Raw genomic sequence first — 27,192 nt, 5'->3', positions numbered from 1 at the left:
TCTTCCTCAAATGTCTCTATGGTTTATTTCCTCATCTCCATTAATCCTTTTATTTAAGTAGATCTTCCTATCATCCTATTTTATTTTACACTGATCCAAGCATGAGAGTGCACACCTGTAATCTCAGCACTACAGGAGGGTAAGGCAGGGGGATAGCAAGTTCCAGTCCAAGGTGGGCAATTTCACAACTTAGAAAAATCCACCCTGTCTCAAAGAAGGGATTGTGTTGGGGAGTACAGCTCATTGCCAGGCCCTGGGTTAAATACCTGGTAATGCAAATAATAAACTCCTATGATAAACATGCTATGAATTCTAAAGGAAAAGTAGATAACATGGATGAACAGGTGAGCAATATAAACAGAGAGATAGAAATCCTAAGAAAGAGGGCCAGGGATTTAGCACAGTGGTTCCACCACTTGCCTTGAAAGCGGAAGGTCCAGAGTTTGATCCTTGGTACCAAAAAAAAAAAAAAAAAAAAAAAAGAAATCCTAAGAAAGAACTTGAAGAAAATGCTAGAAAAAAAAACAAACTAACAAAATGAAGATGGTCTGATTGGTTCCAGGTAGACTGAACAAGAATGAGGAAAGAATCAATGAGTTTGAAGAAATGTCAACAGAAATTTCCAAAACTGAAATGCAGAGGAAAAAAAATGAAAAACAGAATATCCAAGAATTGCAGGATCATTACAAGAGGTTTACACACATAATGAAGATAAAGAACAAAAGAAATATGGCCGGGGGTTTAACTCAGTGGTTCCGGCGCCTGCCTCAAAAGCGCAAGGTCCCGAGTTCAATCTCCAGTACCAAAAAAAAAGAACAAAAGAAATGTGTGAAGCCAACAATACTGAGAATTTCCCAAAACTAATGATACCAAATGTAGATCCAGGAAACTCAAGAGAATGGCAACCATGATAAATACTAACACAAAAGGATAGCAGAAAATAAATACAAACAAAACAAAAAACAGCAGGACCTTGGCACATTATACTTGAACTGCAGAATCAAAGACAAAAAAAAAAAATACTGGAACAAGCAAGGAATAGGGCGGAAAAACTTTTCTATAGAGAAGCAAAGGTAATTACATCGGGCCTGGGAATTTAGCTCAGTGGCCTGCCTCGAAAGCGCAAGGTCGTGAGTTCGATCCCTGGTTCCAAAAAAAAAAAAAAAAAAAATTACATTAATATTCATTCAGAAACCATTCAGTAAAGAAGGGAGTGGGGTAATATATTTAGAGCATTGAAAAGGGGGGAAAAAAGCCCTTCAAATCTAGTATTCTGTACAAAGCAAAAGTACCTTTCAAAGAGGCGGTAGAAATACTTAAAAACTGGTGAAATTTGTCCCCAGTAGACTTGTCTTGCAAAACACATTAGAAGAAACTCTTTGGAAAGAATGAAAATGATACAGGTCAGAAATTCAATCGACATGAAGAAAGGAAGAAAATTAAGAGAAAGAATAAATGAAAACATAAGATAACTAAAATTTACATATGTCTTATCTGTGGTACTCTGGAACTGGGTGTCCCATGGGCAATTAAATATGTGAATTCTGTGCTGATTCAGCAGCACATATACTAAATGTGTGGATCATTTTATTTTTATTTTTTTTGTTACCGGGGATTGAACTCAGGATGTTATGCTTGCAAGGCAGGTACAGCGCCAATGAGCTAAATCCCCAGCCCTGTGTGGATCATTTTCGAAGACTGATCTGGTGATGAGGAATACAATGTGAGCCATTAGGTCTAGGAATGGAAGAAATGGCCCAAAACATTTCGAAGTTTCACTGTCTTTATAAGGTGGTCAAGGCAGGTTAATTAGCTCAGTGAACGCAGTATACAATGTGTGCCAGGTTCGGTGCTTGGTGATGGACTTAGAGGCAGGCACTAGAAAGGATGACAAGAAGATAATAACAGTAAATTCATTAAGAGTTTGCTTATACTTCTGTGCACAACAGACATTTGGAAAAGGAAACTGTTTTTAAAATTATTTATTTACTGATTGTTTATTTATATTTACTTCCAGTACTGGGGATTGAAACTCAAGGTCTTCCAACTGAGGTACATCCCCAGCCCTTTTATTTTATTTTCAGACCAGATACAGTATCTGAAAGTGGCCCAGCTGAACTCTAACTTCTGATCCTCCTGGTTCAGCCATCTCAGTATGGGGATCACAGATGTGTTCCAACACACTGGCAAAATGTAATTTAAAATATGAAACAGGATGGGGAAGTAGCTCTTTGGCCCATGCCTGCCAGGCAAGCAGAAAGTCCTGAGTTTGATCCCAGGTACAAAAAACAAAACAAAATTATAGGAGACGGGAAATAGATAACACAGAAAAGCACAACACAACTATCTATACTACCACCATCCAGTGGAAACCAGGGTAACAACATGTTGCCCTTTTCAAACATTTTTTTTCAATTATAGGGATTTAATCCAAAGGAATTCTACCACTGAGCTATCCCTAACCCTTTTGTTCTATTTTAAGCTGGGCTGTGGCATAATGGTAAAGCACTGGCCTAGAACTTTCAGGCACTAAATTGGATCCCAACAATGAAAAAAAATTTTTTTTTCTATTTTGGGGCACGGTCTCTCACTTGTCAGGCTAACCTCTACCTTGCGTGGATCTGCTTCAGCCTTCAGGACAGCTGGAATACAGGGGTGCCCCAGGTTCCAAATTTTCTAATTTTTATTTTATTTCACTCACACGTTCCTTCATTCCTTCGAGACGCTGGGTATCAAAGACAGGGCTTCCCTTCTGTTAGGCAGACCATGTGCCACTGAGGAGCATCACCCCAGCCCTGTATTTTACTGTTTAAGGGCCGGCGCCCCATTCTCTTTAGGGAAAGGAAGCGTAGAGTTAAGTGGCGCGACACAGGGGAAAGTCTTCAGATTTAACGAACCCAATTTCTTTCTTTCTTTCTTTCTTTTTTTTTGGTACCGGGGATCGAACTTGGGTCCTTGCGCTTGCGCAGCTGGCAACCGAAACCACTGAGCTAAATCCCCGGCCCAACGAACCCAATTTCAACAGAAGGCGATGGAGGAGGCAGGAAGCGTTATCTCCACTTTACAGACCACGAGGTTGGGGCTCCATAATGACGCCACTTCAATCCGTAGGCCTACCACTGTAAACCTCGGCAAAGTCACCACCACCACCACCACCTTTCAGCCGCCTTACCTACTAGCGGAGAAAGTGGGCTTGAGAGGCCGCGGGAGAGGGGCAAGGCGCGATATTCTGACGTCACAACGCACGTCTCTATCTGGCCGCCCAATGGTTCTCTCCTCCCGCGCTTTTACAGGGAAAGGGAAACCAGTCTCAGAAACGGAAGTGAAGTCTCTCACGTTCCACATGGCGGCAGCGTTTAAACCTGAGCAGTCTGGTGCCTTGACGGACGGCCTGCTTCTCCATTGATGTTCCACGGCAAGATAGAAAGTGACTCCATAACTCTGGTGGCCTACTGAAATGGCTGAGGCAGATCGCATTGTGACCTTCGCGGAAAAAGTGACTCGACTTCCGGAGGGCTGCTGGACCCCCACCCCTAGGATAGGGTTTAGAAGCCTCCCCCGGGGAAGGCACCCGAAGGGACCTCCCTGGGACGTAGCCCGCCGATCATGGCCACGCCCCAGGGGGCCGGTCCCGCCACTTGGCGCTTGGCGGCCGCAGCCTGCTGGCGAGTGGTGCGCGGACGCTGCGTGGAGCATTTCCCGCGAGTCCTGCAGTTTCTGCGCTCCCTGCGCGCCGCCGCCCCCGGCTTGGTTCGCTACCGGCGCCATGAGCGCTTGTGTATGGGCCTACAGGCCAAGGTATTGGAGCGAGGAGGACCTGTGGAGGGCTATCAGGTTGGGGGTGAGACTAGTTGGAAAGGGTCGCTTGCCCGAAACGGGCTTCTGAGCTCAGTACCGTGTAGATGGTGGTGGAGATGATCCTGCAAGGCCAGCCTTGGGCTCAGGTTCTGAGTGTCCTGAATCGCCACTTCCCAGAGTCTGCACCTGCACCGCCCGACCCGAGAGCTGTGAGTAATCCCTGGAACAAGCCCTAACCACAGTTACACTTAGTGCAACAAAGTGGCCCCTTCTCCGGACCACTGGATCCTGCTGTCCCCAACTCTTATGCCTTCCATACCCTTCCTCAACAGACAAAGCGGGATCTGAGGAAGATTTTGGAGGCACGGGAAACCTTTTGCCAGCACGTGAAGCAACTGTCAGAAGCCCCTGTGGATTTGGCCTCAAAGCTGCAGGTGAGACTGGCTGGTTTGCAGGTTATTAGGTGGCTCCTGTTTTTATCCTCCTCTTCTGACCTTCTTTTCCACTCAGCAGGAGCTTGAACAAGAGTATGGGGATCCCTTTCTGGCAGCCATGGAAAAGCTGTTTTTTGAATACTTGTGTCAGCTAGAGAAAGCACTGCCTGCAGTAGAGGCACAGCAGGTTTTGTTGGGGCAAAGCACAAGGGCAGAGTGTGGGGTGATTGTATCAAAAGCTGTGGTCTTCATACATCTGCCTCCCCACAGCTTCAAGATGTGCTGAGTTGGATGCAGCCTGGAGTTTCTATCACCTCTTCTCTTGCCTTGAGCCAGTATGCTGCAAACATGGGGTGGCCGCTTCCAGGTACCAGGACCATCTGGCAACTAGCAATTTAGGGAGGTAGTGTTTAGCCTGACATCATCTGAGTCAGCCCACTGGAAGTTACATGGGCCTGAAGAGTATCTGTTCTCTTTATAAGGAACCTCATGTTTTTCTTTCAGATCCCTTTGTTTCTGGCTCAATGAACTTGACTGAGCCCATGGAACAGAATCATCCTCAGCAATCAAGACCAGCTCTCCACAGTCCTCTGCCAAAAGCCAAGCCCAGCCCTCAGGGACCAGCTTCAAGGAAGCATCCCGAATCTTTAGCTGGCCACCACTTCAATCTGGCCCCGCTAGGCCAGCGAAAACTCCAGTCCCGATGGACATCTGCAACGGGCAGCTATAAAGAGCGCCCCACGGTCATGCTGCTGCCCTTCAGGAATCTGGACCCACCAAGCCAAGTCATAGCTAAACCTGAGAGCAGGGAAGAGCGTGGGATACACACAGCAGACACAGCCTGTGTGGGCACAAGAACAGCCTTCACTGGCAAGTCAAAGAGTCCATCTCAGGTCCTGGGGGAACGGGCACTGAAGGAGAACCCACCTGCATCGTCAGCCTCAGAGCCAACAGAGTGAGTAGAAGGGTTGCTTCCCCCTGCTAGGAGCACATTCTTTGCCTTCTTTCCCTTTACCCTTGGCTTGCTTCCCTCTCAGGAATTGCTTGGATTGCTACATGAACCCTCTGAGACTGTCATTATCACCTCCCAAGGCCAAGAAGCCAGGTAGGTGTGCTGAGTAGGGATTAGATTAGCCAGGATTCAGCTCAGTGGCACCGAAACTGCCTCACAAGGGAAAGGTTGTGAGTTTGATCCATGGTACCAAAAATAAATAAATAAATAAACGGGATTGGATCAGACAGCCTCTTTCCACAGGCCTGTGTTCACCTAGAAAGAGAAATTTGCTTCCGGTTTCCTTCCTGCAGCATGTTCTCCATTTCTGACCACCTCAGTCATTACCATAGGGGACTTGGTTTTGGACTCTGAAGAGGAAGAAAATAGCCAGAGGGAAGGAAAGGTGAGTAGCAAGGAGCAGAAAGCTGGGGCAAAGGATGGGCAGAAGAACATGACTGAGAATGAGAAGCCCACAGGCTCCAGAATAAGAGCTCCGGAAATCATTTCCATGATGGAAACACCACCACCTCCCCCTGCTCCCTTCTCTACAGGAGTCTCTGGGAAACTATCAGAAGACAAAGTATGATACCCTGGTCCCCACCTTCTGTGAATACCTCCCCACCTGTGGCTCCAGTTCCGTGCTTGCTCCTTCCTCTGACTGCACAGACAGCTCTAGACCCCTGTGAAACCACTGGAATACCGTCTGCCCTCTGTCCACCTGTTTTCTCAGCTCTGCAGTCAGCTTAGTGGGAATGAAGTGGAAGCTCAGCCTTGGGTTGCCTGAATTCATGCTAAAAGCGGTGTAATGCTTGATAATTAAATTTTGGATTTGTCACACTGTCTTGATGTGGGGAAGGGAAATTAAGGCTTCCGTGGGTCAGCAGAGGTCATTCCTTAGAACTGGCCTCCCTAGAGCTGGAGGAGCCCTTTGCCTTTTTCCTTGCTTGGAAAGTGTTACAGGTGCAGAGAAGGGTTATCGTGGTGATCCCAGGGAGTCAGTGCAGATCCAACTGACAACCCTGGAGCAGCACCCAGATGCCAGAACTGTGCAGAGACCCAGCATCTCTTTACAGTTCATGAGCTCTCTCTTTATTATGTCAACACTTCTGAGCTTGAGATACCTGAGGATGTCATTTAATGAGCTAATTAACAAAACATGATTGTAAATGCTTCCTTCTTCCAGATCAAGACCATAGAAAACACATCAATCAATATCTTTACTCAATCTTCAGGATTCTGGGTCCCCAGATTCACATTTAAAGATCTTCATTTCCTCATTTTGTCTTCTTCCTAGCTTCTGCCCCAGTGAGTGCCCTGGGCAATTTGTGTGCGCAGATAAAGAAATAAAGAGTTACTGCAGGAGGGCTGGGGATTTAGTTCAGTGGTTCCTCTGCATGCCTCGAAAGCACAAGGGCCCGGTACCAAAAAAAAAAGTTACTGCAGGAGCCTTCAGGAGTAAGGTGACAGGAAGTCACAAAGTTGTACACAGGGACACTAGCTGGGATAGGTGAGGAGCCACTTGGGTGGCCCTTCAGCGGAGTGCCAGTGCCAGAACTGCTCAGGTCTAACATGCATCACCAAAGATTGGATTCACTTGCTGGGTAACTCGGATGAAGGTAGTTCTCCGACTCAACTCTTTCAACTTAGCTGCTCCCACATAAGTACATGTAGATCGGATTCCCCCTAGGATATCACGAATGGTATGTTCTACATCCCCTTTAAAAGGGACTTCCACTATCTTTCCCTCCGAAGCCCTTGGAATAAGAAAAACATTATTACTTTCTTGTTCTGGATTCCTTAAGCCTAATCCTCTCTAGCATTTAGCCCCATTAAGCCCCATTTCAACATTTCCTCCTGGGAATTGTCTTCTAGAAGCCACAAGTTCTGACACCACACTACATAGATACTTTCTGCAAGAACCCTCAGCTGCTGGGCCTCCATATATACCTGTATTCCGCCACACCACCAGCGTACTTCTTCATGGCCATTTCAGAACTCATTCCGTAGAAAAGCTTGTACTTCTTGCCATCCCTTTCAATCAGGTCACCACCCGACTCACTGTGCCCAGCCAGCATGCCACCTAGCATCACAAAGTCAGCCCCTGCCCCTGCCAAAATCAAGAAGGTGGGGAAAAGATGTAGCTGGCCAAAGTTCTCTCATGGCCTCCCTCAAAAACAACTTATGCAAAAAAACCCAAAAAACAAAAAACTTATGCCAAATTCTCAGTCCTGAATAATGATTCAAGCATCTTCCCAGTTTTGTTTCCCTAGCTGAGCCACAGGGGCGATATTCACTGGCCTTCACTCAAAGGACCTAATTTCCTCATGATTTTTTAAAGTACCTTTGGGAATTCCATGTCTGACCTCTGTTCTTTTGTTGCTTTTGCCTTCTGCTGGTCATTTCATTTTACTGCTTCTAGGTGATAAAGACTTCAAGTCTGAAGAAGTTTTTTTTTTTTGAGACAGGGTTTTGCTATGTAGCCCAGGCTGGCCTCAAATTTACCTAAATCATCCTGCTTCAGCCTCCCAAGTGCTGGGATTACAGGCAAGCAACACCAAGCCCGGCTGAGGTCTCTCATATTAATGTAAGGGTCACTTGGGAAGCTGTGAATAATGCAGACATAGCCCCATTCTTCAGAGGCTGATCTTGGTAGGTCTTGAGTGAGGCTTAGGAATCTACATTGTGCAACAATTCAATGGACAGTGGAGATGGTCCTGCCTCACACATGGAGAATTCAAATGAGTCTCAGATTTCTCCTGTTGGTTTGCACTGGTTAACCATAAGCAAGCTTCAGAGTAATTAGTTCATATTATGAAAGTCTGAATAGCTTCCTGAGCTCATCCTGGCCTGGCCCTAGACCCTCAGGCAAATCATGCTCTTCTACAGGATCTTCCTTCTGTGCCTTCTCAGCTTTCTTACCAAAAGCTTTGGCCACATCCCCAGGACAGCTACAGCCTCCATCCTGGAAAGTAAGGAACACTTTGTAGGGACAGCATGGATTTTCCAAGCTTTCATCAACATCCCAATAGCCCACTTCAAAGCAGACTGAAACCCAGAAATCCTGACCCATCTCTACCAGAGCCTCCATACCGCAGAAAACTCAGCTGTTTGGCAGCCTCATATTCTATCCACCCCTTGGGCCTTACTGAAATGATGTGGCCCTTGAGACCATGAGCAGCATCGGCACATTCCATCACTGCACTGAGCTGTGGGTACCCCACTCCAGTTTTCTTCCGGGTTGTACACACAGAGCCTGGCATAGGACATGACAAAGGTGAGAATGAAATGCTTCACAGATATTGGCCACCACTGAAGAGGTCACCAATGGCTTACCTGGCCCAATTCCCACCTTGATGATGTCAGCTCCAGAAAGAATCAGCTCTTCTACCATTTCTCCTGTTACCACATTCCCAGCCTGAGACACAGCAATCAAAATAGAGCATCAGAAATGGAGAGGAGTTTGTGTGTTTTCATAGATAACATGCCTGGACAAAGAAAAGGTACCACGGTCCCCTCTACTAGGCCCACCAAGAGCTTTTATACTAGCTAACTCAAAAGGGCAGTGTTTCCTACCCATTTACCCTTGGTGCCCACATCACGCTGAAATGAGAAGAATGGTGGGAAGCAGGGCGTTTTGAATGAGAATGGCCAGGGTCACTGTTAAACTAGGGTAAATCCAGGGTCCAGGATGCATTACACTGCTTCAGCAATAAAATGGTGTGATCAATAGTGAGATGTGAAGTGGCATGGAGTGAGGCAAAAAAAAAGCTGCTAGACCAAACTCAGATTTGAGTTATAAGTAAACTTATCTCCCCTTCACCACCAAGTGAATCAAACATATCCTGTCCTGAAGCTGTTGTATCATAGAACTTCTCTGACCCTAGGGAGGAGGAAGAAATAGCGATATATGCTATATACCCATATGCCCCAGCTGTATTTGCCTTTCTTACTTTTTTTTAGTACTGGGAATCAAAACCATGGGTTCTCTGCCTCTGAGCTATGTCCCCAGCCCCTTTTGTATTTTGAGACCAGGTCTCACTAAGATGCCAAGGCAGCATTTGAACTTGAAGTCCTCCTGTCTCCATCCAAACTGCTCAGATTACAGGGTGTACCACTACGTACAGCTTGTATTTGCTTTTGATGAGACACCTCCTGAAATGTCAATGATGAGGCCTTGTCATCATTCTCCTAAGCTTCCAAGAAAATTAAACAATGTTAATGACATGCCTTTCATATGACTGCAGTACATATTCATTTCAGTGTGCAGAAGTATATGTACCACAGGTAGGTACAGTTCCATTGTGGATTGGTGAGTGATGTGAGGGACACTGGATTAACAAAGACTAAGAATCAAGGGTCAGAGATACTGCACTGATCGATATATTTTAAACTTGGAAACATGAATAATCACCCAGTAACATTATGTGGAGTCAAAATAGCATAATGCAACAGAGGAGAAATGAACTGATATGATATAACAAAATGGAGTATCAGGAAAGAGTGGAAGGACAGGAATGGACCAACTACAAGAAAATAGAAACATACCATGATAGTGTGTTGGGGAAAGCGCTTCCGGACATCCTTTACAAATTCAACAAAGTGTTCAGAGTAACCATTTGCCACATCCAGGCATATATATTTCACCTCGGGAATAGTTTCCAGGATCTGTTCCAGCTGCTTAAAGTCAGAAGAGCTTGTGCCTGAGCTGGCAGCCATATACTATGAGAAAAACAGGGCCTTTGGTATGAGAGACATTAGTCTAGCCTGTGGCATCATATGAGAGATGATCTGGTGAGCAGCCAATAAGGGGTAAGCATGAGAGCTGTTCTCCAAAAAGCCAAAAAAGCATTCCTGGAAAACTGGGATAAGGAAGGGAGCAGGGTAGGCCCAGTGTTACCTCAAGACAGTCAGGATTCTGGCTAGCAAACTCTTGCCATTGATCAAGGCTGTAGTGCTTATGGATAGCAGTGAAGAGGGAGAACTGGGGAGAAGAAAGAGAATCATCAAAAAGGAGAAAACTTTATTAATGTCTGTTCCTAGAAATACACTTTTCTACTATTCTGAGAGAGAAAATACTGGAGTTTGAAAGGAAAGCCACTTTTAAAAGTTCACAGATAGGGCCAGGGATTTAGCGCAGTGGCACCGTGCCTGCCTCACAAGCGCAAGGTCCCAAGTTCAATCCCTGGTACCAAAAAAAAAGTTCACGGTTAAGCTAGGATTTAATTTAATCATTATCCTCCCTACAAATCCCAATAGGACTTTACCATATAAGCTAGTATATGTCAAATATTTCTCTCAGTGTACTGAGTTATGTAAATTGCATTCGATCTGCTAGCATGTACATTGCTTCTGACCTAAAAGTGACAAGGAGAAGCTGCTGGTGTAATGGAACAAGTAGCAGACCTAGAGGAACAATAAAGAAGCCAGATAAGCCAGTGTTTGTCCTCACTTAACCTCTCCTCCTAAGGTAACTTAGTACAACCTGAATCTAATTTTGATATATTCTGGTCCACTTTCTAGCAGTAATTCAGAATGTCTAGATGACCACAAAAGATAAGGCCTAAAGGTTAATGGAGCTGAAAAGGTGCCACCCATCCTTTTTCCATTTCTACTAGAGGACCCATTTTCTTCTTTCGGACATAAACATGAAAAGTCTGTTTCATTCATCTATTTTAGTCAACCAAATTCAAAGATACAGTGACTCATCAGGCTCACACTCTCTAACTCAACAAATTGTGAAGAACATTCCAATACTTTGAGAAAGGCATTTAAAAGGACCTGGGCTGGGGATTTAGCTCAGTGGTTTCAACGCCTGCTACGTAAGCGCAAGGACCCGAGTTCGATCCCTGGTACCAAAATAAAATAAAATAAAATAAAAGGACCTGAATGCTAGTGTTGGTGCTTTTAAAGTAGAAACATGCAAACAAGATGACAACAACTGAAGAGAAACCCAAAGAAGTTATGGATGAGGTAGCCACAGAAAATGCTGTACTTCCTCAGAGGTCATTATCACTAGCTAAAGCTGAAATTGAATTCTCTATCAGCAACACTACCATCAACATGCTGGTAAAAGATGTTTTTCTAGGCCAGTGGTGGCAAGCCTATGGCATGCATGCTACAGGAAGCTGTTTGTTATCATTGAAAGCTCTAAAAGGTTCAGCATCACTGTTCTAGGCAGTCAATAGGTCTGGGAGGTTCGCTGGCCTAATGTGCCATGATGAGCTCATACAGTACATGCCAAGCCTAGAAAAAGATGTTTGCTTGCATCCAGCCTTTTTATTATTATTGTGAGAATTGGCTCTACCTCTAAAATCTGATTTCCTTAGTACTCCTCAACAATACTGACAGCCAATCTCAATTCAAACAGTTTCCAACAAGGTTCATTTATTAGAACAAATTTTTTAACTCTACAGTCATATTTACTATTGCCCAGTCTACTGGTCAGGGCAGGCAGACAATGGACAACGGCAGGGTTCCTAACAGTGAATGGCAACACGAATAAATAAAACTGCATAACTATCAAACTCAGAAATCACAACGGACATTCCACAAAGACACAGGAAACAAAACTGGGGACAAGGAGGGCCGGGGATTTAGCTCAGTGGTGCCACCACCTGCCTCTCAAGTGCAAGGTCCTGAGTTCAATCTCTGATACCAAAACAACAAAAAAAACGGGACAAGGAGATGAAGTGCTTAAGGCTAACACAGAAACAACCAGCAACAGAACCTGTCGACTAGGGCTACACAAATTAACCAGCAGTATGCATATGTTCTTGAAATGCCCAGGGAATTATCTACCTTCTCAGCTACAAGCACAGAGGCAGGTAATAATACTGACAGGAACAATGTCTTCCATTTTCAATATGAACAACCTGTACATAAGAAAAAACATTCTATTTGAGGCACATCACAAGAACTCCGAGGAACCTAGGACTTAAGAGGAAAATTTAAAAAAAAAAAAAGGAATAGTAGGTATTACAAATTAACTCTCTGCCCCATGATTATAAAAAGAAAAAAAATTAACTCTCTAAAATTAACTTTCTACAATATTCTAGTTACAAAAATTTGAATATTCAAACTTTACTTTCTGGACTAAAACAGTGAATGTTTAATGTTGCAAACAGTGTTGTGACTGAAGGGACATACATGATAGGAGGGGGTGACCTGTGCAGTAGAAAAGGGTGATAAGGTATAAAGAGAAAGTTGTTCATATATCAGAAAAATGGGGCAAAATTTAACTTTGAATCTCAAAGTTCAGACAGCCTTTTTATCTGATCAAATAAAGAGGCCTTTGTACCACAGAAAATAGTAAACAGGTCACCCTAACTGCTTGTCACTAGAGAGAGGTGGAGACAAGGAGACAGGGAATGGGAGATGCAAACACCTCTGCAGCCAGCAGGACTAACTGGATACCATTGGGTAACAGGTACAAGGAAGTCCCACCTTGCAGAGAACCTTAGCCATCTCAAAGGTGCCCACAGTATCCATATTGGCAGCAATGATGGGGATGCCAGTGTACATCTGCTTTGAGTTCCGAAATGAAAAGGATCTTGTGAGATCCACCTACAGATATGAACAGGAAATGGGCATGTTATTCATTCAGAAAACAAGTGTCACATTAGGACAAGAACCAGGCAGTTTCTTGGTACTGCCTGGCCCACCAGGTGCATAAGGCAAAAAAAAAAAAATTTTAATTTAAAAAAGTAGAGAAAAGCTGGCTCACCTCACTTCGAGACTTGAGGGTGCTGCGTTTGGGCCTCAATAGAACATCCTTGAAATCCAGTTTCAAATCGCTGTCGATATGAGGCATGGCTGGGGACCAAAGGAAGCCACAAACTTGGGTGCTGGAAGGCTGGAAGTCAGAAAGAAGGTCTTAAACCAATAGCCCCTTGGGCTTTAATGCTATGTTGGACTGCAGGCCCTTCTCTCCGCTTAATTGTGGAGGCCAGGACTGTGGGTCAAGGTGTCCTCCCTGAAGCCCGTGGTCAGGCCCATCCTGTAGCTGGGATTGTCCTTGATACCTCCATCCCAAGTACTAACTGTTAGCAAGAACTGCGATGGGGTTGTGAGTGTAACCAGGTACACCTCCTCCTCCTGCTGCTGTGAAGACAAATTTGGAGTAAAAGCCTGATTTAGGAAGTAGAAGGAATGGTAAGGCTCAATCAGCTTCCGGCATAGGGGTACTCACTTCCTATGGCCTTAGCCAAGGTGGCAGTTGACCAAAAGATCCTGTCGCTTAGCAACTAGCCTCGCGCAACCCCTCTAAGTCTGGCGGGCCAAGCCAACAGATTCCGCTAATTGCCTGCAGGAAGACTAACCGAGGAATTCCACCTCGGGCGACAGACCTGCTTGGTCTTCTGGGTAACAGAGTTCACACACCGGGATTGTTGTTGCATCCGAGCGGCAGTAGACTACAAGTCCCAGGGTCCAAAGGGTGGAGCTGCCTCCAGGCATGATGGGAGAAGTGGTCCCTTCGGTCCCAGCTTTCTATTTCTGGCTGGGTAGAAACTCTGAGAATCTTGGGAGTCATCACTGCTGAAACTAAGGTGGCTAGCTTCTTTTTATTTACGACGGCACTGAAACATAGCAAGCGATCATTCCTGAGTCGTGAAACCTGTTGAAAAAAGGGGAAGGTGGAGCCACAGCGTGACCCGGAAGCAGAAGTGACTTTCCTAGGGGAAGCCGCAGTTCTGCCCGCAGCAGGAGTCGCACCAATTTATCAGCTTGAAGCCTCTACCAGGGAAGAAGATGCTAATTAAAGTGAAGGTGGGAGAATTTTCAAGCTTGCCAAAACTCAGTGTTACCGGGCTGGCCTCTGCGCCTCACGGGAGAAATGGGGACAGCGAAGCCGCTTCTCCTGAGCCTGGAGGGTGCTGACAGCCTCGGGATGCCGCGCGGGGCGCAGTGGGAAATAGGGGGACCCCCGGGAGCTTTGAGAGCTGTGAAATAGTCCCGCTTGAAGAGCCTGGGGTCTCTGCGGTCTCTGCTTTCTCGTCAGGACTGCCATGACTCAGAAGGAGACCTCTTTTGTCCGGGCTCAGTTTTTCGAACCCTCTAAGCCATAGAGAAGGCCTAGCAGCAGCTTGGCTTCCCCAGCTCTCGGATTCTTGGAAAAAGCTCTGCCCTCCATTCTTCATTCTCAGGTCATCGGTTTCTCTCAGCCCTTAATTATAGGCTGCCTCGAGCACAGCGCTAAAACATTAGCCTGAGAAATTGGGCCCCCTCAGGGGCTAGGCTTGGAGATTTTGCTGATATAGTTGCCAAGGTATGATATCACAATCAACTTTCTCAAGCCAAAGCCAAGAGTGTGCTCAGTCAGCACCTGCCTTTCTGAACAAGGCATCGAGAACCAGCCTCACTTCCTTGACTAAAGCTAGATTAGTTACCGATGCTCTGGTTCTTAGTACTAACTTAGAACCATAGGTTCTTCACCAGCTTTCATCCCTCAGCCCTATCTGCTTTTTTGGAACTTTAGAGAGGGGGTTAAAAAAAAAACCCTTCATAACTGATACATTTAACACTAGTTTGGCTTTTTTGTAGCTATTTAAGTATCATTTCGTAAGCTCTTTTCTATGTATAATAGCTTTTTTTTTTTTTTTTTTTTTTTTTTTTGAGACAGGGTCTCACTATGTAGTTCAAGCTGGTCTTGAATCCACTATGTAGCCCAGGCTAGCCTTGAGCTCGAAGTGATCCTGCCTCAGCCTCCAGAGTGCTGGGATTACAGGAGTGAGCCACCATGCTGGGCTCTGTAATAGCAATTCTTAAATTTCTTTTCTGCAGTACTTCCAAAATACCTCTTAGCAAAGGATTGAGGCCCAAAAGCATGTAGATCATTATTTTGCAAACTTTGAGTGGCAATCTATAAAAGAATTTATGGATTCCAAGCACCATTTTAAAAATCTAGAAAATAGAGTATATGGCTAGGTAAGGGGATTGTTTTGTGAAACTTGTTTTCATTTTATGTTACACACGTGTTACTAGTCTATATGTATTTCTTAATGTGATTCATTGTCAAAATTTTGAGAAACAGTAACAGACAAATGCTTATGCATTTTCCTGTCTTCTTAGGCACATGAAGAGATTCTTAGTATGCTTTTGGTGTGCTTTAAAAATTATTTATTATTAGTATTGGAAATTGAGTCCAGGACCTTGGCACTGAGCTACGTCCCTTGTCTTTTTTATTTTTTACTTTGAGGTACAGTCTTGCTAAGTTGCCCATGCTGGGAATGAACTGTGATCATCCTGCCTTCAGCTTCCCAGGGTGTCCTCATGTCTCAGCCTCCTAGAGTTCTGGGTTTATAAACCTGTGCCACCATGCCCAACTAAAGATTTTAAATATTTCAACTCACACTAAGAAAGTTTAGCCATGGCCTTTTCAGACAAAACAACTTAACTATGTGTGACACACTCTTGATATTTTCTATTTTAAGTAGGTTTGTTATTCACTGATAGGTTGAGAGCTACAGTTTAAAATATACTGTATTCCAAGCTGGGTGTGTAGTGCATGCCTATAATCCCAGCACTTGGGAGGCTGAGGCAGGAGGATTTCTGTGAATTCAAGGCCAGCCTGGGCTACATAGTTCAACACTAGCCAGGACTACAGAGAAAGACTCTGTCTTAAAAAATAAAATAAATAAAATAGTGTTCCAGGTGGACTTCTCAAGCTTCACAGTGCATAAGAACTGCCCATGGGTCTTGTTGAAATACTGCTTCTGATTTTGTGGGTTGGATGGGGCACAGGAGTATGCATTGTAAAAGATCCAGGAGATGCTGGAGCTGCTGGTCTAAGGAATGTGCTTTGAATAGCAAGGTTCTAGATTTTGCCTCTTTCTTTGAATCCATTTTTACTTGCTCATTGCTTATAATTGCCAGTCTCCTTTCTTACACTTTCCACTTTCTAACAGATCTGTCTGTCCTGTGTCTCTTTACCTTTTTTGCTGCTTTTCTTTCTCTTCCTTTTTATTTCTGCCCCCCCTCCTTTTTTTTGAGACATATTCTCTCACTCTATAGTTCAGGCTGATGTTGAACTCATTATGTAGCCCAGGCTGGCCTTGAACTTGCAGTGATCTTACTGCCTCAGGCTTCCAAATGCTGGGATTAGAGCTGTGTGCCACCACTCCTGGCTCTGTATATTTTTATACATTAAATACATATGAAAGCAGTTAGCTTACAATATAAATGACAGCTTTTATTAGGGTTCCTTTATATATTATTTATATATCAATTTTTTGTCTATAGTAGCTGACTCCTTTTCCTCTCCTTTTTAGAACTACTGGGCATTGAACCTAGGGTTCACTGAGCTACATCCTCAGCCCTTTCTATTTTTTATTTTGAGGCAGAATCTTGCTAAGTTGCCCAAGTTGGTGCTAAACTTGTGATCTTCCTGTCTTGGCCTCCAGAGTATCAAGGATTACAGCTCTGTACCACCACACCTAGGTGTAGCTGACTTCTTGCATATGTTTCTGCAATCCTTTATAATTAAATCCTTCCTCATTTAAATTTTGTCACCTCACCTCTGTGATCCTAAAATTGAATGCCTTATCTCCTGCCATAAGTCATCTTCCCAATGCCCATCTTCTATTAATCCCATCAGTCTTCCTGGTATCCAGAATGCAATTCTTTACCATCATTTCCCTTTTATAGGACCTCATTTTTAATATGAGACCCATTTCTGCTTATTCTTTCCATTCCTAATACCCTCATTCTGGTCTTTGGTTTCATTTATATATTTATTTCTCTGTGATACTGCCAACCAGGTTTTCCTACTGCCATACCTTCTCCAAAGTGTATAGCCTAAACCAAGATATGGGATGTAGGATCATACTGTGCATATCTTCCTTAAGCTCCTTTCTCATCATATCACTCCCTAACCCCAGATTCTGCATTGGTTTCCTATTGCAGATTACTTTGGCAAACTTGTCTGTGCTATCTGAGCCCATTTCTCTCAATCTTTTTTTTTTCCCCCAGCACTGGGGGGTTGAACCCAGAGCCTTCACACTGACCTACATCCCAAACTCTTTATTTTGAGACAAGATTTAGTTAAGTAACTAAATTCCCCAGGTTGGCCACAAACTTGGGATCCTCCTGCCTCAGCCTCTCAGAATGCTACCATGCCTGGCAATAGGCACAGTTCTTTTGTGTGTGTGTGTGGAAGCAGGAATCAAACTCAGGACCTTGTGCTTGCCAGGCAGGCATGATGCCACTGAGCTAAATCCCCAGCCCTATAGGCACAGTTCTTAATTTAATGAGTTTTTAGCAACAGCATAAACCTGTATAACTACAAACTTAAAAATATTTTGACCACTACCCCTCAAAAGTTCTATAGGTTAGTGTTGCTTGCTCTAGAACTTTATATAAATGGAATTATTCAATATATGTTGTTGTATCTAGCTTCTCCAGCAAAATGTCTCTTGTTTCTGTTATTTGTTCCTTCTTATTACTGAATAATGTTCCATTGGATGATTATATCACAGTTTGTCCATTCTGTTGATCAGCATTTGGGTTGTTTCCAAATGGTTATCATGAGTAAGATTTCTCAGAACATTGTTATGTAAGTCTTTTTGTGGCAGATGTTCTCATTTTCTTTGGCTAAATACCTAGGAACAGGCCAAGCATGGTGGTGTATGCCTGTAATCCCAGCACTTGATTGCTGTGAGTTCGAGGCCACCCTGGGCTACATGGTAAGTTCAGCTTGAACTACATAGTGAGACCCTGTGTCAAAAAACAAACAAACAAAAAACCCACCTAGAAACAGAATTACTAGGTCATGTAGATACATATAACTTTAAAAATAAACTGCAAACAGTTCTCCAAGAGGTTGGACCATTTTATCTTCCTTCCTGTAATATCTGACCTTTCTAATTGCTCCAACCCCTCCTAACTTTTGTAGTTACTTTTGAATTACTTTTGCATCTCTGTATCTCATAGGGCTCTGTTGAGTTTAAGTTCAGCATATATTTGTTAAGTAGCATTGAATGTACTGCCAGGTCAGAGAGATCATATTTGAGGAAAGAAATCCAGATTGACATGATCAAGAATATTTTATAAGGGCCGGGAATTTAGTTCAGTGGCGCCGCGCCTGCCTGGCAAGTGTAAGGTCCTAAGTTCCATTCCCGGTACTGCCAAAAAAAAAAAAAGAGAATATTTTGTAAACTCGGCACAGTGGCACACAGTTGTAATCCCAGCTATTTGGGAGGGAGGCTGACAATTTTTTTTTGAGTCTTTTTGAGACAGCCTCGTTGTATAGTCTAGGCTGATCTTGAACTCACTACAGTCCAGTCTGACCTCAAACTTCTGACAATCCTCCTGCCTCAGCCTCCCGAGTGCTGGGATTACAGCTGTGCGCCACCATGTCTGGCTGGGAGGCTGACAGTTTCATACGAACAGCAACAAAGGGAAGGGCATGTGCACCCTTCACCAAGCTTCAAAAATTACCATCTCATGAACAGTCTTATTTTACTTATACTCACGAAACTCTCCTTACCTGGTATTTTGAAGGGAGGAGGAAGCTGGGGATGGTGGCACAAGTCTGTGCCAGCCTGAATAACAGTAACACCCTGTCTCAAAATAACAAAAATAAATAAATATATTCTTGGGAGGATTAAATGTGTGATGCATGTAAGACATTGGGCATGGTTTCTCTTCCTTAGTATAGTAAATGTTGACTGGGATTACAAAATGATCATCAATAAATTTAGCCCTTCTACAAATATTTATTGATTGCTTATATGTCAGAAACCATGCTTTGTGTTTGAATTAGGAAGATGAATTGAACAATCTTTGTCCTTTAGGAAGCTGAAATGAAGTTGCAGAGGTTAACACTTAAACAACTAGCTGCAGTTGGCATTAATGGAAGTCTTTTTTTTTTTTGGTACCGGGGATTGAACTTGGGTCCTTGCGCTTGCGCAGCCGGCGTCGAAACCACTGAGCTAAATCCCCGGCCCCCTAATGGAAGTCGTAATAAAGTGCACTAGGGATAAGTCTTGGCATCATACAGGAAGAGACCGTATATAAAAGGTCCTTGAAGTTTGGGAGATTGAGGGAGGGTAACCTGAAGCTAAGACATGGCTCTAAACTAGATAAACCATGGTATATTTATGGTCTGGATCACTGTAGACTATGGTAGATAGTATTTTTTTTTCTTTTATTCTTTTTTTCAGTGCTAGGATCAAACCCATGGGCCTGTATGTGTCAGACAAACACTCAAACACTCTATCACTGATCTACACACCTAGCTCTGTTGTGGACAGACCTTAAGAACAAGGAAAGATGGCAGATTACATTCATTAGAGCACAACGTTTGTAACTTATACAGTCACTACACGTACTGCATTTGGTTATCACCAGTCCTTAGCATATGGAAGAAGTCAGGAAGATTAGAGCTGAATTTAGGATTTAAGAAGTCTAGAGCATATATGAACATGTACAGTGTTAAATTCTAGAATTTAAAAATTGGTCAAGGTGGCTGGGTGTAGTAGCATACACCTGTAATCCTAGTACTTGGGAGGCTGAGGCAGGAGGATCACCAGGAGTTTGAGGCCAGCCTAGGCTACATAGTGAGTTCAGAATGACAAAGCTGAGATCCTGTCTCCAAAAAAGAAAAATTTTTTTTAATCAAGGTTATTTCTGGTATCCTTTAGAATTCTTTGAGGTATCTGAATGTTGATTTCTGGAGTTGATATTTATACTAGAACAAAGTCTTTCTGACTTGAAGAAATATTTTACTTAGGACACCTCTTATTGTCATACAGCACCTCCCTCCCAATGAAAATACCAGGGTTCTCACTAATTAGAGGCATGTGAGCAGAAGTAGATGACTTGTGGAATTAAGAGAAATGCTTTGAAATTATCCACAGCCAAACTGGCTGTAAACATACAGAAGATTGAATTTAGATCTATATATCTCACTATGTACTAAAATAAAATTAGGACATGGTGGCACCCACCTGTAATTCCAGCACTGGGAAAGCTGAGGCAAGAGAATCACCATGAGTTCAAGGCCAGCCTGGGCTACATAGTGAGGCCTTGTCTCAAATAAATAAATGAGTGAGTGAATAACTAAGCTGGATGTGATGAGGCATGCCTGTAATCCCAGCACTCTGGAGACTGAGACAGGAGAATCACTGCAAATTCTGGGTCAGCCTGGGCTACATAGTGAGTTTAAGGAAAGCAAATAAATTAATCAATGAACTTTTAAAATAAACAATTTACTGGAAGATAAAATTGGTTAAAAAATTTTTGTTTATTTTTTGAGACCGAGTATCAGCAGGTAGCTCAGGTTAGCTTTGAACTCATGTAGCCCAGGTTGGCCTTAAACTCATGGTGATCCTCCTGCCTCAGCCTCATGAGTGCTGGGATTATAGGCATATGCTACCACGCCAGGCCAAAATTGGTAAAATTCTTGAAAACATAGACATAGGCAAGGACTTCCTGAACAGAACCCAGTTGTACCATAAGTAACATCAAAAATCAACACGGGGCCAGGGATTTAGCTTAGTGGTTCCAGCGCCTGCCTCGCAAGCGCAAGGACCCGAGTTCGATCCCCAATACCAAAAAAAAAAAATCAACATGGAGATTATATCAAATTAATCTCCTGCACAGGAAAGAAAACAACCAACAGAGCTAAGAGATTACCTACAGAATGGGAAAAAGGTTTTGCCTGCTGGTGATCAGAGAGAACTTGATACCTAGAATATATAATCAAGAACTTCAAAAAAGCAGACCCTCCCCCTAAAATTAAAGCTCCAATTTAAAAATGGTCAATTGAAATGAATAGATACTTCTCAGAAAAAGAAGTACAAATGGCCATTAATACATGAAAAAAATGTTGAACATACCTGGCAGTTAGAGAATGCAAATTAAAACAACACAGATTCCATCTTACACCAGAGAAAATGGCCATCATCAATAAATCAGATAATAAGGCCGCAGAGAAAAGGAAACCCTTGTTGGTAGGGATGTAAGCTAATACATCCACTATGGATATCAGAATGGAGATTTCCCCAAAAAGCTAAAAATAGAAATTCCATTTGACCCAGCTATTCCCCTTCTAGGTATCTTCCAGAAAGAGTTAAAGGCATCCTCTCACAGTGATATGTGCATACTCATGTTCATAGCAGCACAACTCATAACAGCTACATCTTTGAAACAGCCCGTGTATCCATCAGCACACAAGTGGGTAAAGAGATGCTGTATATATACCCAGTGAAATACAGCTCTGCCAAAAATGGTAACTTTGATTCATTGGTAGGAAGCTGGGTGAACATTTAGACCATAATGTTAACTGAAATAAATCAGAAAACAGAAGGTTAAATATCACATACTTTCTCTAATATGAGAAACACAAAGTAAATGATTTAAAGCAAAATAAAAGGAAGATGACAGGAAAATGGAGATAGATTTTTTGCAAATGGGAAGGGGACTGAGACATGGAGGGAGGGGAGAAGGGGAAATAAAAAGAATTCAGATGTGTTACGAACCTATACAAGCTCCCTATAATGAATGTGATCACTATGCAATGCAAACATGTACTGTACTAATAATTTCTTTTACAAATTGCCAGGTGTAGTGGCATGCACCTGTAATCTCAGCACTCAGGAGTCTGAGGCAGGAGGATCACTACAAGTTCCAGGCCAGCCTGTGCTATATAGTGAGACCAAGACCAGCCTGAACTACATAATGAGACCCTATCTCAAAAACTGAAAAGAACTAATGTTTTAAAAAAATTGTCCACAGCTGTTGGGTGCTATAACATATCCCTGTAATTCCAGTACACTGGGCAGCTGGGACAGGAGGATCTCATATTGGAGCCTAGCTCATGCTTAGTGGCTTAGGAACACTCTGAAAACAACAAAAAAAAAGGCCTGGGACTGTAACTCTGTGAAGGCCCTGAGTTTAATGCCCGTTACTAAAAGGGGAAAAAAAAGAAACCACAGCATAAAACCATTTGCTAAAAACAAGTACTTTCAAGCCTTCTGATTCTCCAAAGCAGAGTTGCTGGAAACGTGTATCTCTCAGAAGACAACAGATCCCTAAAGATCAGCACAGGAAATTTTACCTAGAAGACAAATTTTAGTTTTGAATGTAATACTTAACAAAATGTTTATGTTTCAGACACTGACTGGAAAGGAGATTGAAATTGACATTGAACCCACAGATAAGGTGACTATGCCCAGCACCTCCCTCTGCCGTTCTCCTTGCCTTCTCCCTTTATTCGGGACTGCTTAGGAGCCTGATCCTTTTATTCCCATGCTCTCTCCTCAGCCCTTGTTCTTTCTATTTCCATGGTTCTGTCCACAAGCAGCCTCTAACCACTTGTGCCTCTTAAGGTGGAGCGAATCAAGGAGCGAGTGGAGGAGAAAGAGGGAATCCCACCACAGCAACAGCGGCTCATCTACAGTGGCAAACAGATGTGAGTTTGGAGGGAGAATGAGGGCAGAGTGATCTTTTGTGAGATGAGGCGGAATCACGTGCTGGAGGTGTATTGAGCTTGCCTCTTTGTTATTTTGTGGTTGTTGTTTTGTTTGCTTATTTTTGTAGTACTAGAATCAAACCCAAGAGGGCTTAACAGTGGGAGCCACATTCCCAGTCCTTTATATTTTTCATTTAGAGACAGGGTCTTGCTAAGTGGCCCAAGCTGGTCTTGACCTTGTGATCTGTTGCCTGAGCTCCTCAGATAGCTAGGATAACTGGCCTGTGCCACTTTGCCACTGTGCCCAGCTTCTGTTTCTTTGTTAATAAATTAAGATCTGCCAGGTTTGTGGCACACTCCTGCAATCCCAGCAGTCAGGTAGCTGAGACAGGAGGATTGCCGAGAGTCCAAGGCCAGTTTGGGATATATAGTGAGTTCAGGCCAGCCTGAACTATATAGCAAGACCCTGTCTCAAAACTGCTCCCCTCAAATTAAGATCTACTCCTGGGTCTAATAAGTGCCATAATTTTGAAATATTTTAAGATACCTAAAAGTAGTTGATATATGATATGAAAATACCTAATTTCTATTAACAAATTACTCATTGCTAATACTACAGTATTATATTTTTTGCCTATGTATAAAATAAAAATGAATATGACACCTAGGGGTTAGTAAAAAAAAAATGATAGAATTTTTTTCCTCATCCAAGTTCCCAAAGAGATCCATGAAAGGTTAAACACTCCTGCTCTAGATGGTATTTCTAATGCTTTTTTCCTCCCTGCAGGAATGATGAGAAGACAGCAGCTGACTACAAGATTCTAGGCGGTTCTGTCCTCCACCTGGTGTTGGCACTGAGAGGAGGAGGTGGTCTTAGGCAATGATGAGTCTTCCCTCCACTTCACCTCCTTATCCTTTCACTCATAATGAAGCATATATTCTCTCACTGGCTGGGACACCCAAGCCATTGCCCTCTCTCTTGGTTGCCCAGTCTTGTGTGTCTACTGGTGGGAGACTGTGAGGACCTCAGGATGCAGTGCTCCTGCCCCAAAAGGCCTTCACTGGCTATTGGGTTTTAGTTTGCAGTCCTGTGTGCTTCCCTCTCTTATGGCTGTGTCCTTGGTGTCAATAAAATACTTCCTAGCCTCCTGGAATCTTCCTTCTGTTGCACAAAGGTGACTGAGTTCAAACTGGACCCAGTGCTAAGCAGTTACAGCAGGTGGAAGAAGTAGGCCAGCAGAAGGGCCAGGGCTCGGAGAGGGATTGTCAGCCTCCATGGTGCTGGAACTACCTCTCATTGGCTCCTGAGAGCCAATTATTGGTACCTCTTCCCTGCTCCATGTTAAGTGACTATGTTGGTCACAGTGTTATTAAGTGGCTGTGTTGGCTTGAAATTGGCCATGGTAGGAATATTACAGGAAATGGGAAACACTAGGAATCAGTAGGAGTCAGACCCCCTCTTCCATCTGGTCAGTGCATCTAGCTGATATTAAGGTCAGAAGAAACCAGAATAAATCCTCCCACAGTGGCTTTTAGACCTGTGGGCTTTCTTGAAGAAAGCTTAAGGGGCTTTACAGGATTTACATTTGCGGGGGGTTTCTGTTTTGTTTTTTTGAGGTGGGGACTGTGTTTCCCAGGATGTTTACCAACTAATTTCTGCATTCAAGTGATCCTTCTGCCTCAGCCCTGGAGTAGCTGTGCCTGCAGGCAGACAGTATTGTACATGGCTGTAGACACTAGTCTGTATGGATGGACTTGGTGACAGTTCTGGACTTCACATTGTCAAGACGCTGATGTGGAGAGAGGTTGAATTAGGAGTGGTAATCTGTGAGGGGATCATCTCTCTCATTTGGCAAGATAAAATGATACACAGCTACGGGAGGATATCCTTAAAACTAGGTGTACTAGTGCACACCTGTTACCCCAGCACTCTAGCTGGCTGAGGCAAGGGGATCCCAAGTTCAAGCTCAGCCTGGGCAACTGATAACTTAGCAAGACTTTCTTTAAAAAGTGGGGGAGGGCTGGGGATTTAGCTCAGTGGTTTCGCCGCCTGCTGCGCAAGCACAAGGACCAGAGTTCGATCGCTGGTACCAAACAAACAAAAAATGAACAGAAACCTAAAAAGTAACGGGGGGGGGGGGACTCGCAAGTGCAAGTTCACGAGTTCGATCCCCGGTACTGAAAAAAAAAAATTGGGGGAAGCCGCCGGGGATTTAGCTCAGTGGTTCCACCACCTGCCCCGCAAGCTGAAGGACCCAAGTTCAATCCCTGGTACCAAAAAAAAAAAAAAAAAAAATACGGCACTGTAGCTCAGTACAAGGGCCTAGATCTCAAAATACTGTACAGGAATAAAATAAGAAGAAACAAACTCTCAAGTACCGGGCTTCTCTAATGAAAATGAAAGTTGGGTGCATTAGAAAGTAAACAATGCCGGGGACCTGTCCTTTGGGACCCTGGCAGTCACTGGGTTCTAGGTGCAGGCCTCTTGGAACCTCGCTGCAGGCCTCCCCGTTGAGCGGCAGGCGGCGCTCTTGACACGCAGGCCACGGCGACGCTCTAGCAGCCGTTTCTCAGTGGCCGACCCGCCGTTTCCTTGACAACCGTGGAGCGAGACTGTGCTCACTCAGGCCGGAAACCTCCAGCTCCACGCGCGCCAGGGAGACTTGTCATAGCGAGGCTCCCAAAGCTCACAGTCTTGGATCTGGGTGAGGGACAGGTTAGGAGTCTCATAGGGAGCTGTCCCGAGCCTATCCCCCCGTGGCAGCACATTCCCCGCGCCCCTAAGGCCGAACCGTCCCCTCCTTCCTCCGCAGTTTACACGCTCTGGCCTTTCTGGGCGGACACGCACGTAGACCCTCCCTTCCACAAGAGCGGGTGAGGCAGGGATAGGAATTGGGGCGGGGGGGGGGGCGCTAGGATGGGCCTGTCCGTTACTAAGCGTGCTCTCGCCCTCTCTAGTGATGGATCTATACGGGATAGGCGGGGTCAGAGCATCCGACTGTACCCTGAGGTGCCTTCGGTTCTGGAAAGATTGCAGAGCCTTCAGGTGCCCGTCGCGGCCGCGTCACTGTAAGAAGAGCAGCTGAAAACGATCGCTGCAAGTTAACTGAACGATGGATGCACTCAGACTTTTCATGTAACACCTGAGTACAAAATTTTTTGTTTTTTCGTTTTGTTTTTTGGTACTTTGAAACAAGGTCTGACTATGCACTTCAGGCTGGCCTTTAACTCTGCGATCTTGATGCTTCAGCCTCCCACGTATTGGTATTACAGGCGTGGGTATACAAATGTAAGAGGTACACTGGGTAAGGTGGAACAGGCCTAAAATCCCAGCTACTCAGGAGGCTGAGGTTGAAGGATCGCAGGTTTGAGACCAGCCTGGACAATTGGGTGAGACTCTTCAAAATAAAAAGAGCCCGGGGCTGGGGTTGTACCTCAGCAACACAGCCCTGCATGGCAAGTGTGAGGTCCTGAGTTGCAATCACCACTACCAAAAACAGGTCAATGTTCAGTCCCTAATTAAAAAAAAAAAAATTGCAAGGACTAAAAGGAAGAATGAAAGGGGGTGGAAGAGAAGAAGAATTAAGATGTGTTCTCTGTGTGTACCAGCTCACCACAATGAATGTAATCAGTTATGTAGTACAAACCTGTACTAATACAAATAAAAAAGCGCAACCTTGCAAATATTTGCATATGTTTCCTAATTCTACCCTCTCCTGTACCTTTTACTTGTTAAGCAGTGGCTCAGCACCAGCTGTGTCCCACAGAAGACAATGGAGTTAAATGAGGGCTTGGAAGCCTCTCCATCCCATAAAAAGAGCAAACTGGCTTCCCCTGCTTGGACTTAGCCTGTATTGCAGCCTGGCCCTTCACTCTCCTAATTGCATCCATTACACCCTTTTGCAGGACAGGTGAGGTGGAGGGGGCCAACCAGCTACTGGAGCTCTTTGGGCTTGTCAGATACTTTGTTCATCGGGAAATCTATCCAGGTAGCAAGGTTACACACTTTGAGAGGTAGGCAGGAGTAAGGGTAGGGGCTCGGGGAGCCCAGGTGCCAGCTCCCCCACCCCTGGCTGTCTTGCACAGGTTGCAGCAGAAGACTGGAGTTCCTTTCTCACAGATGATCTTCTTTGATGATGAGAAACGGAATATTGTAGACGTCAGCAAACTGGGTACCGGGCAGTGACAGTAGGCATTTGGGGGTTGAGGAAGGAGCATTCTGAGGAGGGAAGAGTAGCTATGCGCAGGGTGGATAGTCTGCATGACAGGGGATATGACAAAAAGGTGGCAGTCATGGGACCCCCTGAAAGCTTGATGCCATGTGACTTCTTCTCCTTCTAGGTGTGACCTGCATTCACATCCAGAATGGGATGAGTCTTCACACCCTAACTCAAGGGTTAGAGACGTTTGCAAAGGCCCAAGCAGGGCCCTGAGGTCCAGCCCTGTGGATGTGCCTCATCTGACACCTAAAACTGAAAAAGGAAATCAAGAAGGCATTCTCAGGTGCATTTGTTCTTTATTAAAGTTTATCTGTGTGGGACAGAAAAGACCTTCTC

General features: G+C 44.2%; 4 protein-coding genes across 10 annotated transcripts; 3 read left to right on the top strand and 1 right to left on the bottom strand.

Moving 5' to 3' along the window:
* The first annotated feature begins 500 nt into the window (after positions 1 to 500).
* On the top strand, positions 501 to 6,068 carry LOC101699430 (TERF1-interacting nuclear factor 2). Of its 4 annotated transcripts, none has more exons than XM_087197215.1 (9): positions 1,463 to 3,798; positions 3,903 to 4,007; positions 4,131 to 4,232; positions 4,309 to 4,419; positions 4,503 to 4,599; positions 4,737 to 5,187; positions 5,270 to 5,337; positions 5,538 to 5,629; positions 5,778 to 6,068. In XM_087197215.1, the coding sequence occupies exons 1-9, from the start codon at positions 3,607 to 3,609 to the stop codon at positions 5,910 to 5,912; spliced, it is 1,353 nt and encodes a 450-aa protein (XP_087053341.1). In that variant the 5' UTR covers positions 1,463 to 3,606; the 3' UTR covers positions 5,913 to 6,068. The 4 variants fall into 4 exon arrangements, with proteins under 4 accessions (XP_087053339.1, XP_087053341.1, XP_087053340.1 ...); XM_004864116.4 differs by having other exon boundaries at positions 1,472 to 3,798; positions 4,312 to 4,419; XM_087197213.1 differs by having other exon boundaries at positions 501 to 3,798; positions 5,538 to 6,068.
* A 276-nt stretch (positions 6,069 to 6,344) lies between these two features.
* Positions 6,345 to 13,716, bottom strand: Gmpr2 (guanosine monophosphate reductase 2). 3 transcript variants are annotated; one of them, XM_087197216.1, is made up of 10 exons: positions 13,572 to 13,716; positions 12,950 to 13,078; positions 12,670 to 12,789; positions 10,124 to 10,207; positions 9,772 to 9,945; positions 8,560 to 8,641; positions 8,373 to 8,479; positions 8,146 to 8,188; positions 7,174 to 7,333; positions 6,345 to 6,980 (listed from the first exon to the last, which is right to left on the bottom strand). In XM_087197216.1, exons 1-10 carry the CDS (start codon positions 13,620 to 13,622, stop codon positions 6,791 to 6,793), a joined length of 1,140 nt encoding a protein of 379 aa, XP_087053342.1. In that variant the 5' UTR covers positions 13,623 to 13,716; the 3' UTR covers positions 6,345 to 6,790. The 3 variants fall into 3 exon arrangements, with proteins under 3 accessions (XP_087053342.1, XP_004864171.1, XP_087053343.1); XM_004864114.4 differs by having other exon boundaries at positions 13,545 to 13,622; XM_087197217.1 differs by having other exon boundaries at positions 13,415 to 13,598.
* An 86-nt stretch (positions 13,717 to 13,802) lies between these two features.
* On the top strand, positions 13,803 to 23,784 carry Nedd8 (NEDD8 ubiquitin like modifier). 2 transcript variants are annotated; one of them, XM_087197233.1, is made up of 5 exons: positions 13,806 to 13,992; positions 17,827 to 17,906; positions 22,339 to 22,386; positions 22,554 to 22,636; positions 23,424 to 23,784. In XM_087197233.1, exons 2-5 carry the CDS (start codon positions 17,850 to 17,852, stop codon positions 23,518 to 23,520), a joined length of 285 nt encoding a protein of 94 aa, XP_087053359.1. In that variant the 5' UTR covers positions 13,806 to 13,992; positions 17,827 to 17,849; the 3' UTR covers positions 23,521 to 23,784. The 2 variants fall into 2 exon arrangements, with proteins under 2 accessions (XP_004864170.1, XP_087053359.1); XM_004864113.4 differs by lacking the exon at positions 17,827 to 17,906 and having other exon boundaries at positions 13,803 to 13,992.
* Positions 23,785 to 24,381: 597 nt separating this feature from the next.
* Mdp1 (magnesium dependent phosphatase 1) lies at positions 24,382 to 27,192 on the top strand. Its single transcript, XM_087197056.1, has 6 exons — positions 24,382 to 24,456; positions 25,197 to 25,510; positions 25,595 to 25,705; positions 26,543 to 26,650; positions 26,723 to 26,808; positions 26,978 to 27,192. Exons 1-6 carry the CDS (start codon positions 24,382 to 24,384, stop codon positions 27,067 to 27,069), a joined length of 786 nt encoding a protein of 261 aa, XP_087053182.1. The 3' UTR covers positions 27,070 to 27,192.

The sequence above is a fragment of the Heterocephalus glaber genome, unplaced genomic scaffold, assembly GCF_053883595.1.
Source record: "Heterocephalus glaber isolate CG9 unplaced genomic scaffold, H.glaber_assembly_v1.0 deba00001662, whole genome shotgun sequence".
Classification (NCBI taxonomy): domain Eukaryota; kingdom Metazoa; phylum Chordata; class Mammalia; order Rodentia; family Bathyergidae; genus Heterocephalus; species Heterocephalus glaber.
Note: the sequence above shows the minus strand (reverse complement) of the source record. Positions and strands in the feature narration are given on the sequence as shown.

Bases quoted from the DNA above. Each gene is read 5' to 3' on its own strand.
- LOC101699430 (XM_087197213.1), top strand. From the start codon at position 3,607: ATGGCCACGCCCCAGGGGGCCGGTCCCGCCACTTGGCGCTTGGCGGCC. The intron at 4,233-4,308 runs GTGAGACTGGCT...TTTTCCACTCAG, and splicing joins ATTTGGCCTCAAAGCTGCAG to CAGGAGCTTGAACAAGAGTA. The intron at 4,600-4,736 runs GTACCAGGACCA...TTTTTCTTTCAG, and splicing joins CATGGGGTGGCCGCTTCCAG to ATCCCTTTGTTTCTGGCTCA.
- Gmpr2 (XM_004864114.4), bottom strand. From the start codon at position 13,622: ATGCAACAACAATCCCGGTGTGTGAACTCTGTTACCCAGAAGACCAAG. The intron at 12,790-12,949 runs GTGAGCCAGCTT...TCATATCTGTAG, and splicing joins CCCTCAAGTCTCGAAGTGAG to GTGGATCTCACAAGATCCTT. The intron at 10,208-12,669 runs GTGGGACTTCCT...TCTTCTCCCCAG, and splicing joins TGGCTAAGGTTCTCTGCAAG to TTCTCCCTCTTCACTGCTAT.
- Nedd8 (XM_087197233.1), top strand. From the start codon at position 17,850: ATGCCTGTAATCCCAGCACTTGATTGCTGTGAGTTCGAGGCCACCCTG. The intron at 17,907-22,338 runs GTAAGTTCAGCT...TTTATGTTTCAG, and splicing joins AGGCCACCCTGGGCTACATG to ACACTGACTGGAAAGGAGAT. The intron at 22,637-23,423 runs GTGAGTTTGGAG...TCCTCCCTGCAG, and splicing joins ATCTACAGTGGCAAACAGAT to GAATGATGAGAAGACAGCAG.
- Mdp1 (XM_087197056.1), top strand. From the start codon at position 24,382: ATGGATGGACTTGGTGACAGTTCTGGACTTCACATTGTCAAGACGCTG. The intron at 24,457-25,196 runs GTAATCTGTGAG...GCGACGCTCTAG, and splicing joins GAGAGGTTGAATTAGGAGTG to CAGCCGTTTCTCAGTGGCCG. The intron at 26,651-26,722 runs GTAGGCAGGAGT...TGTCTTGCACAG, and splicing joins AAGGTTACACACTTTGAGAG to GTTGCAGCAGAAGACTGGAG.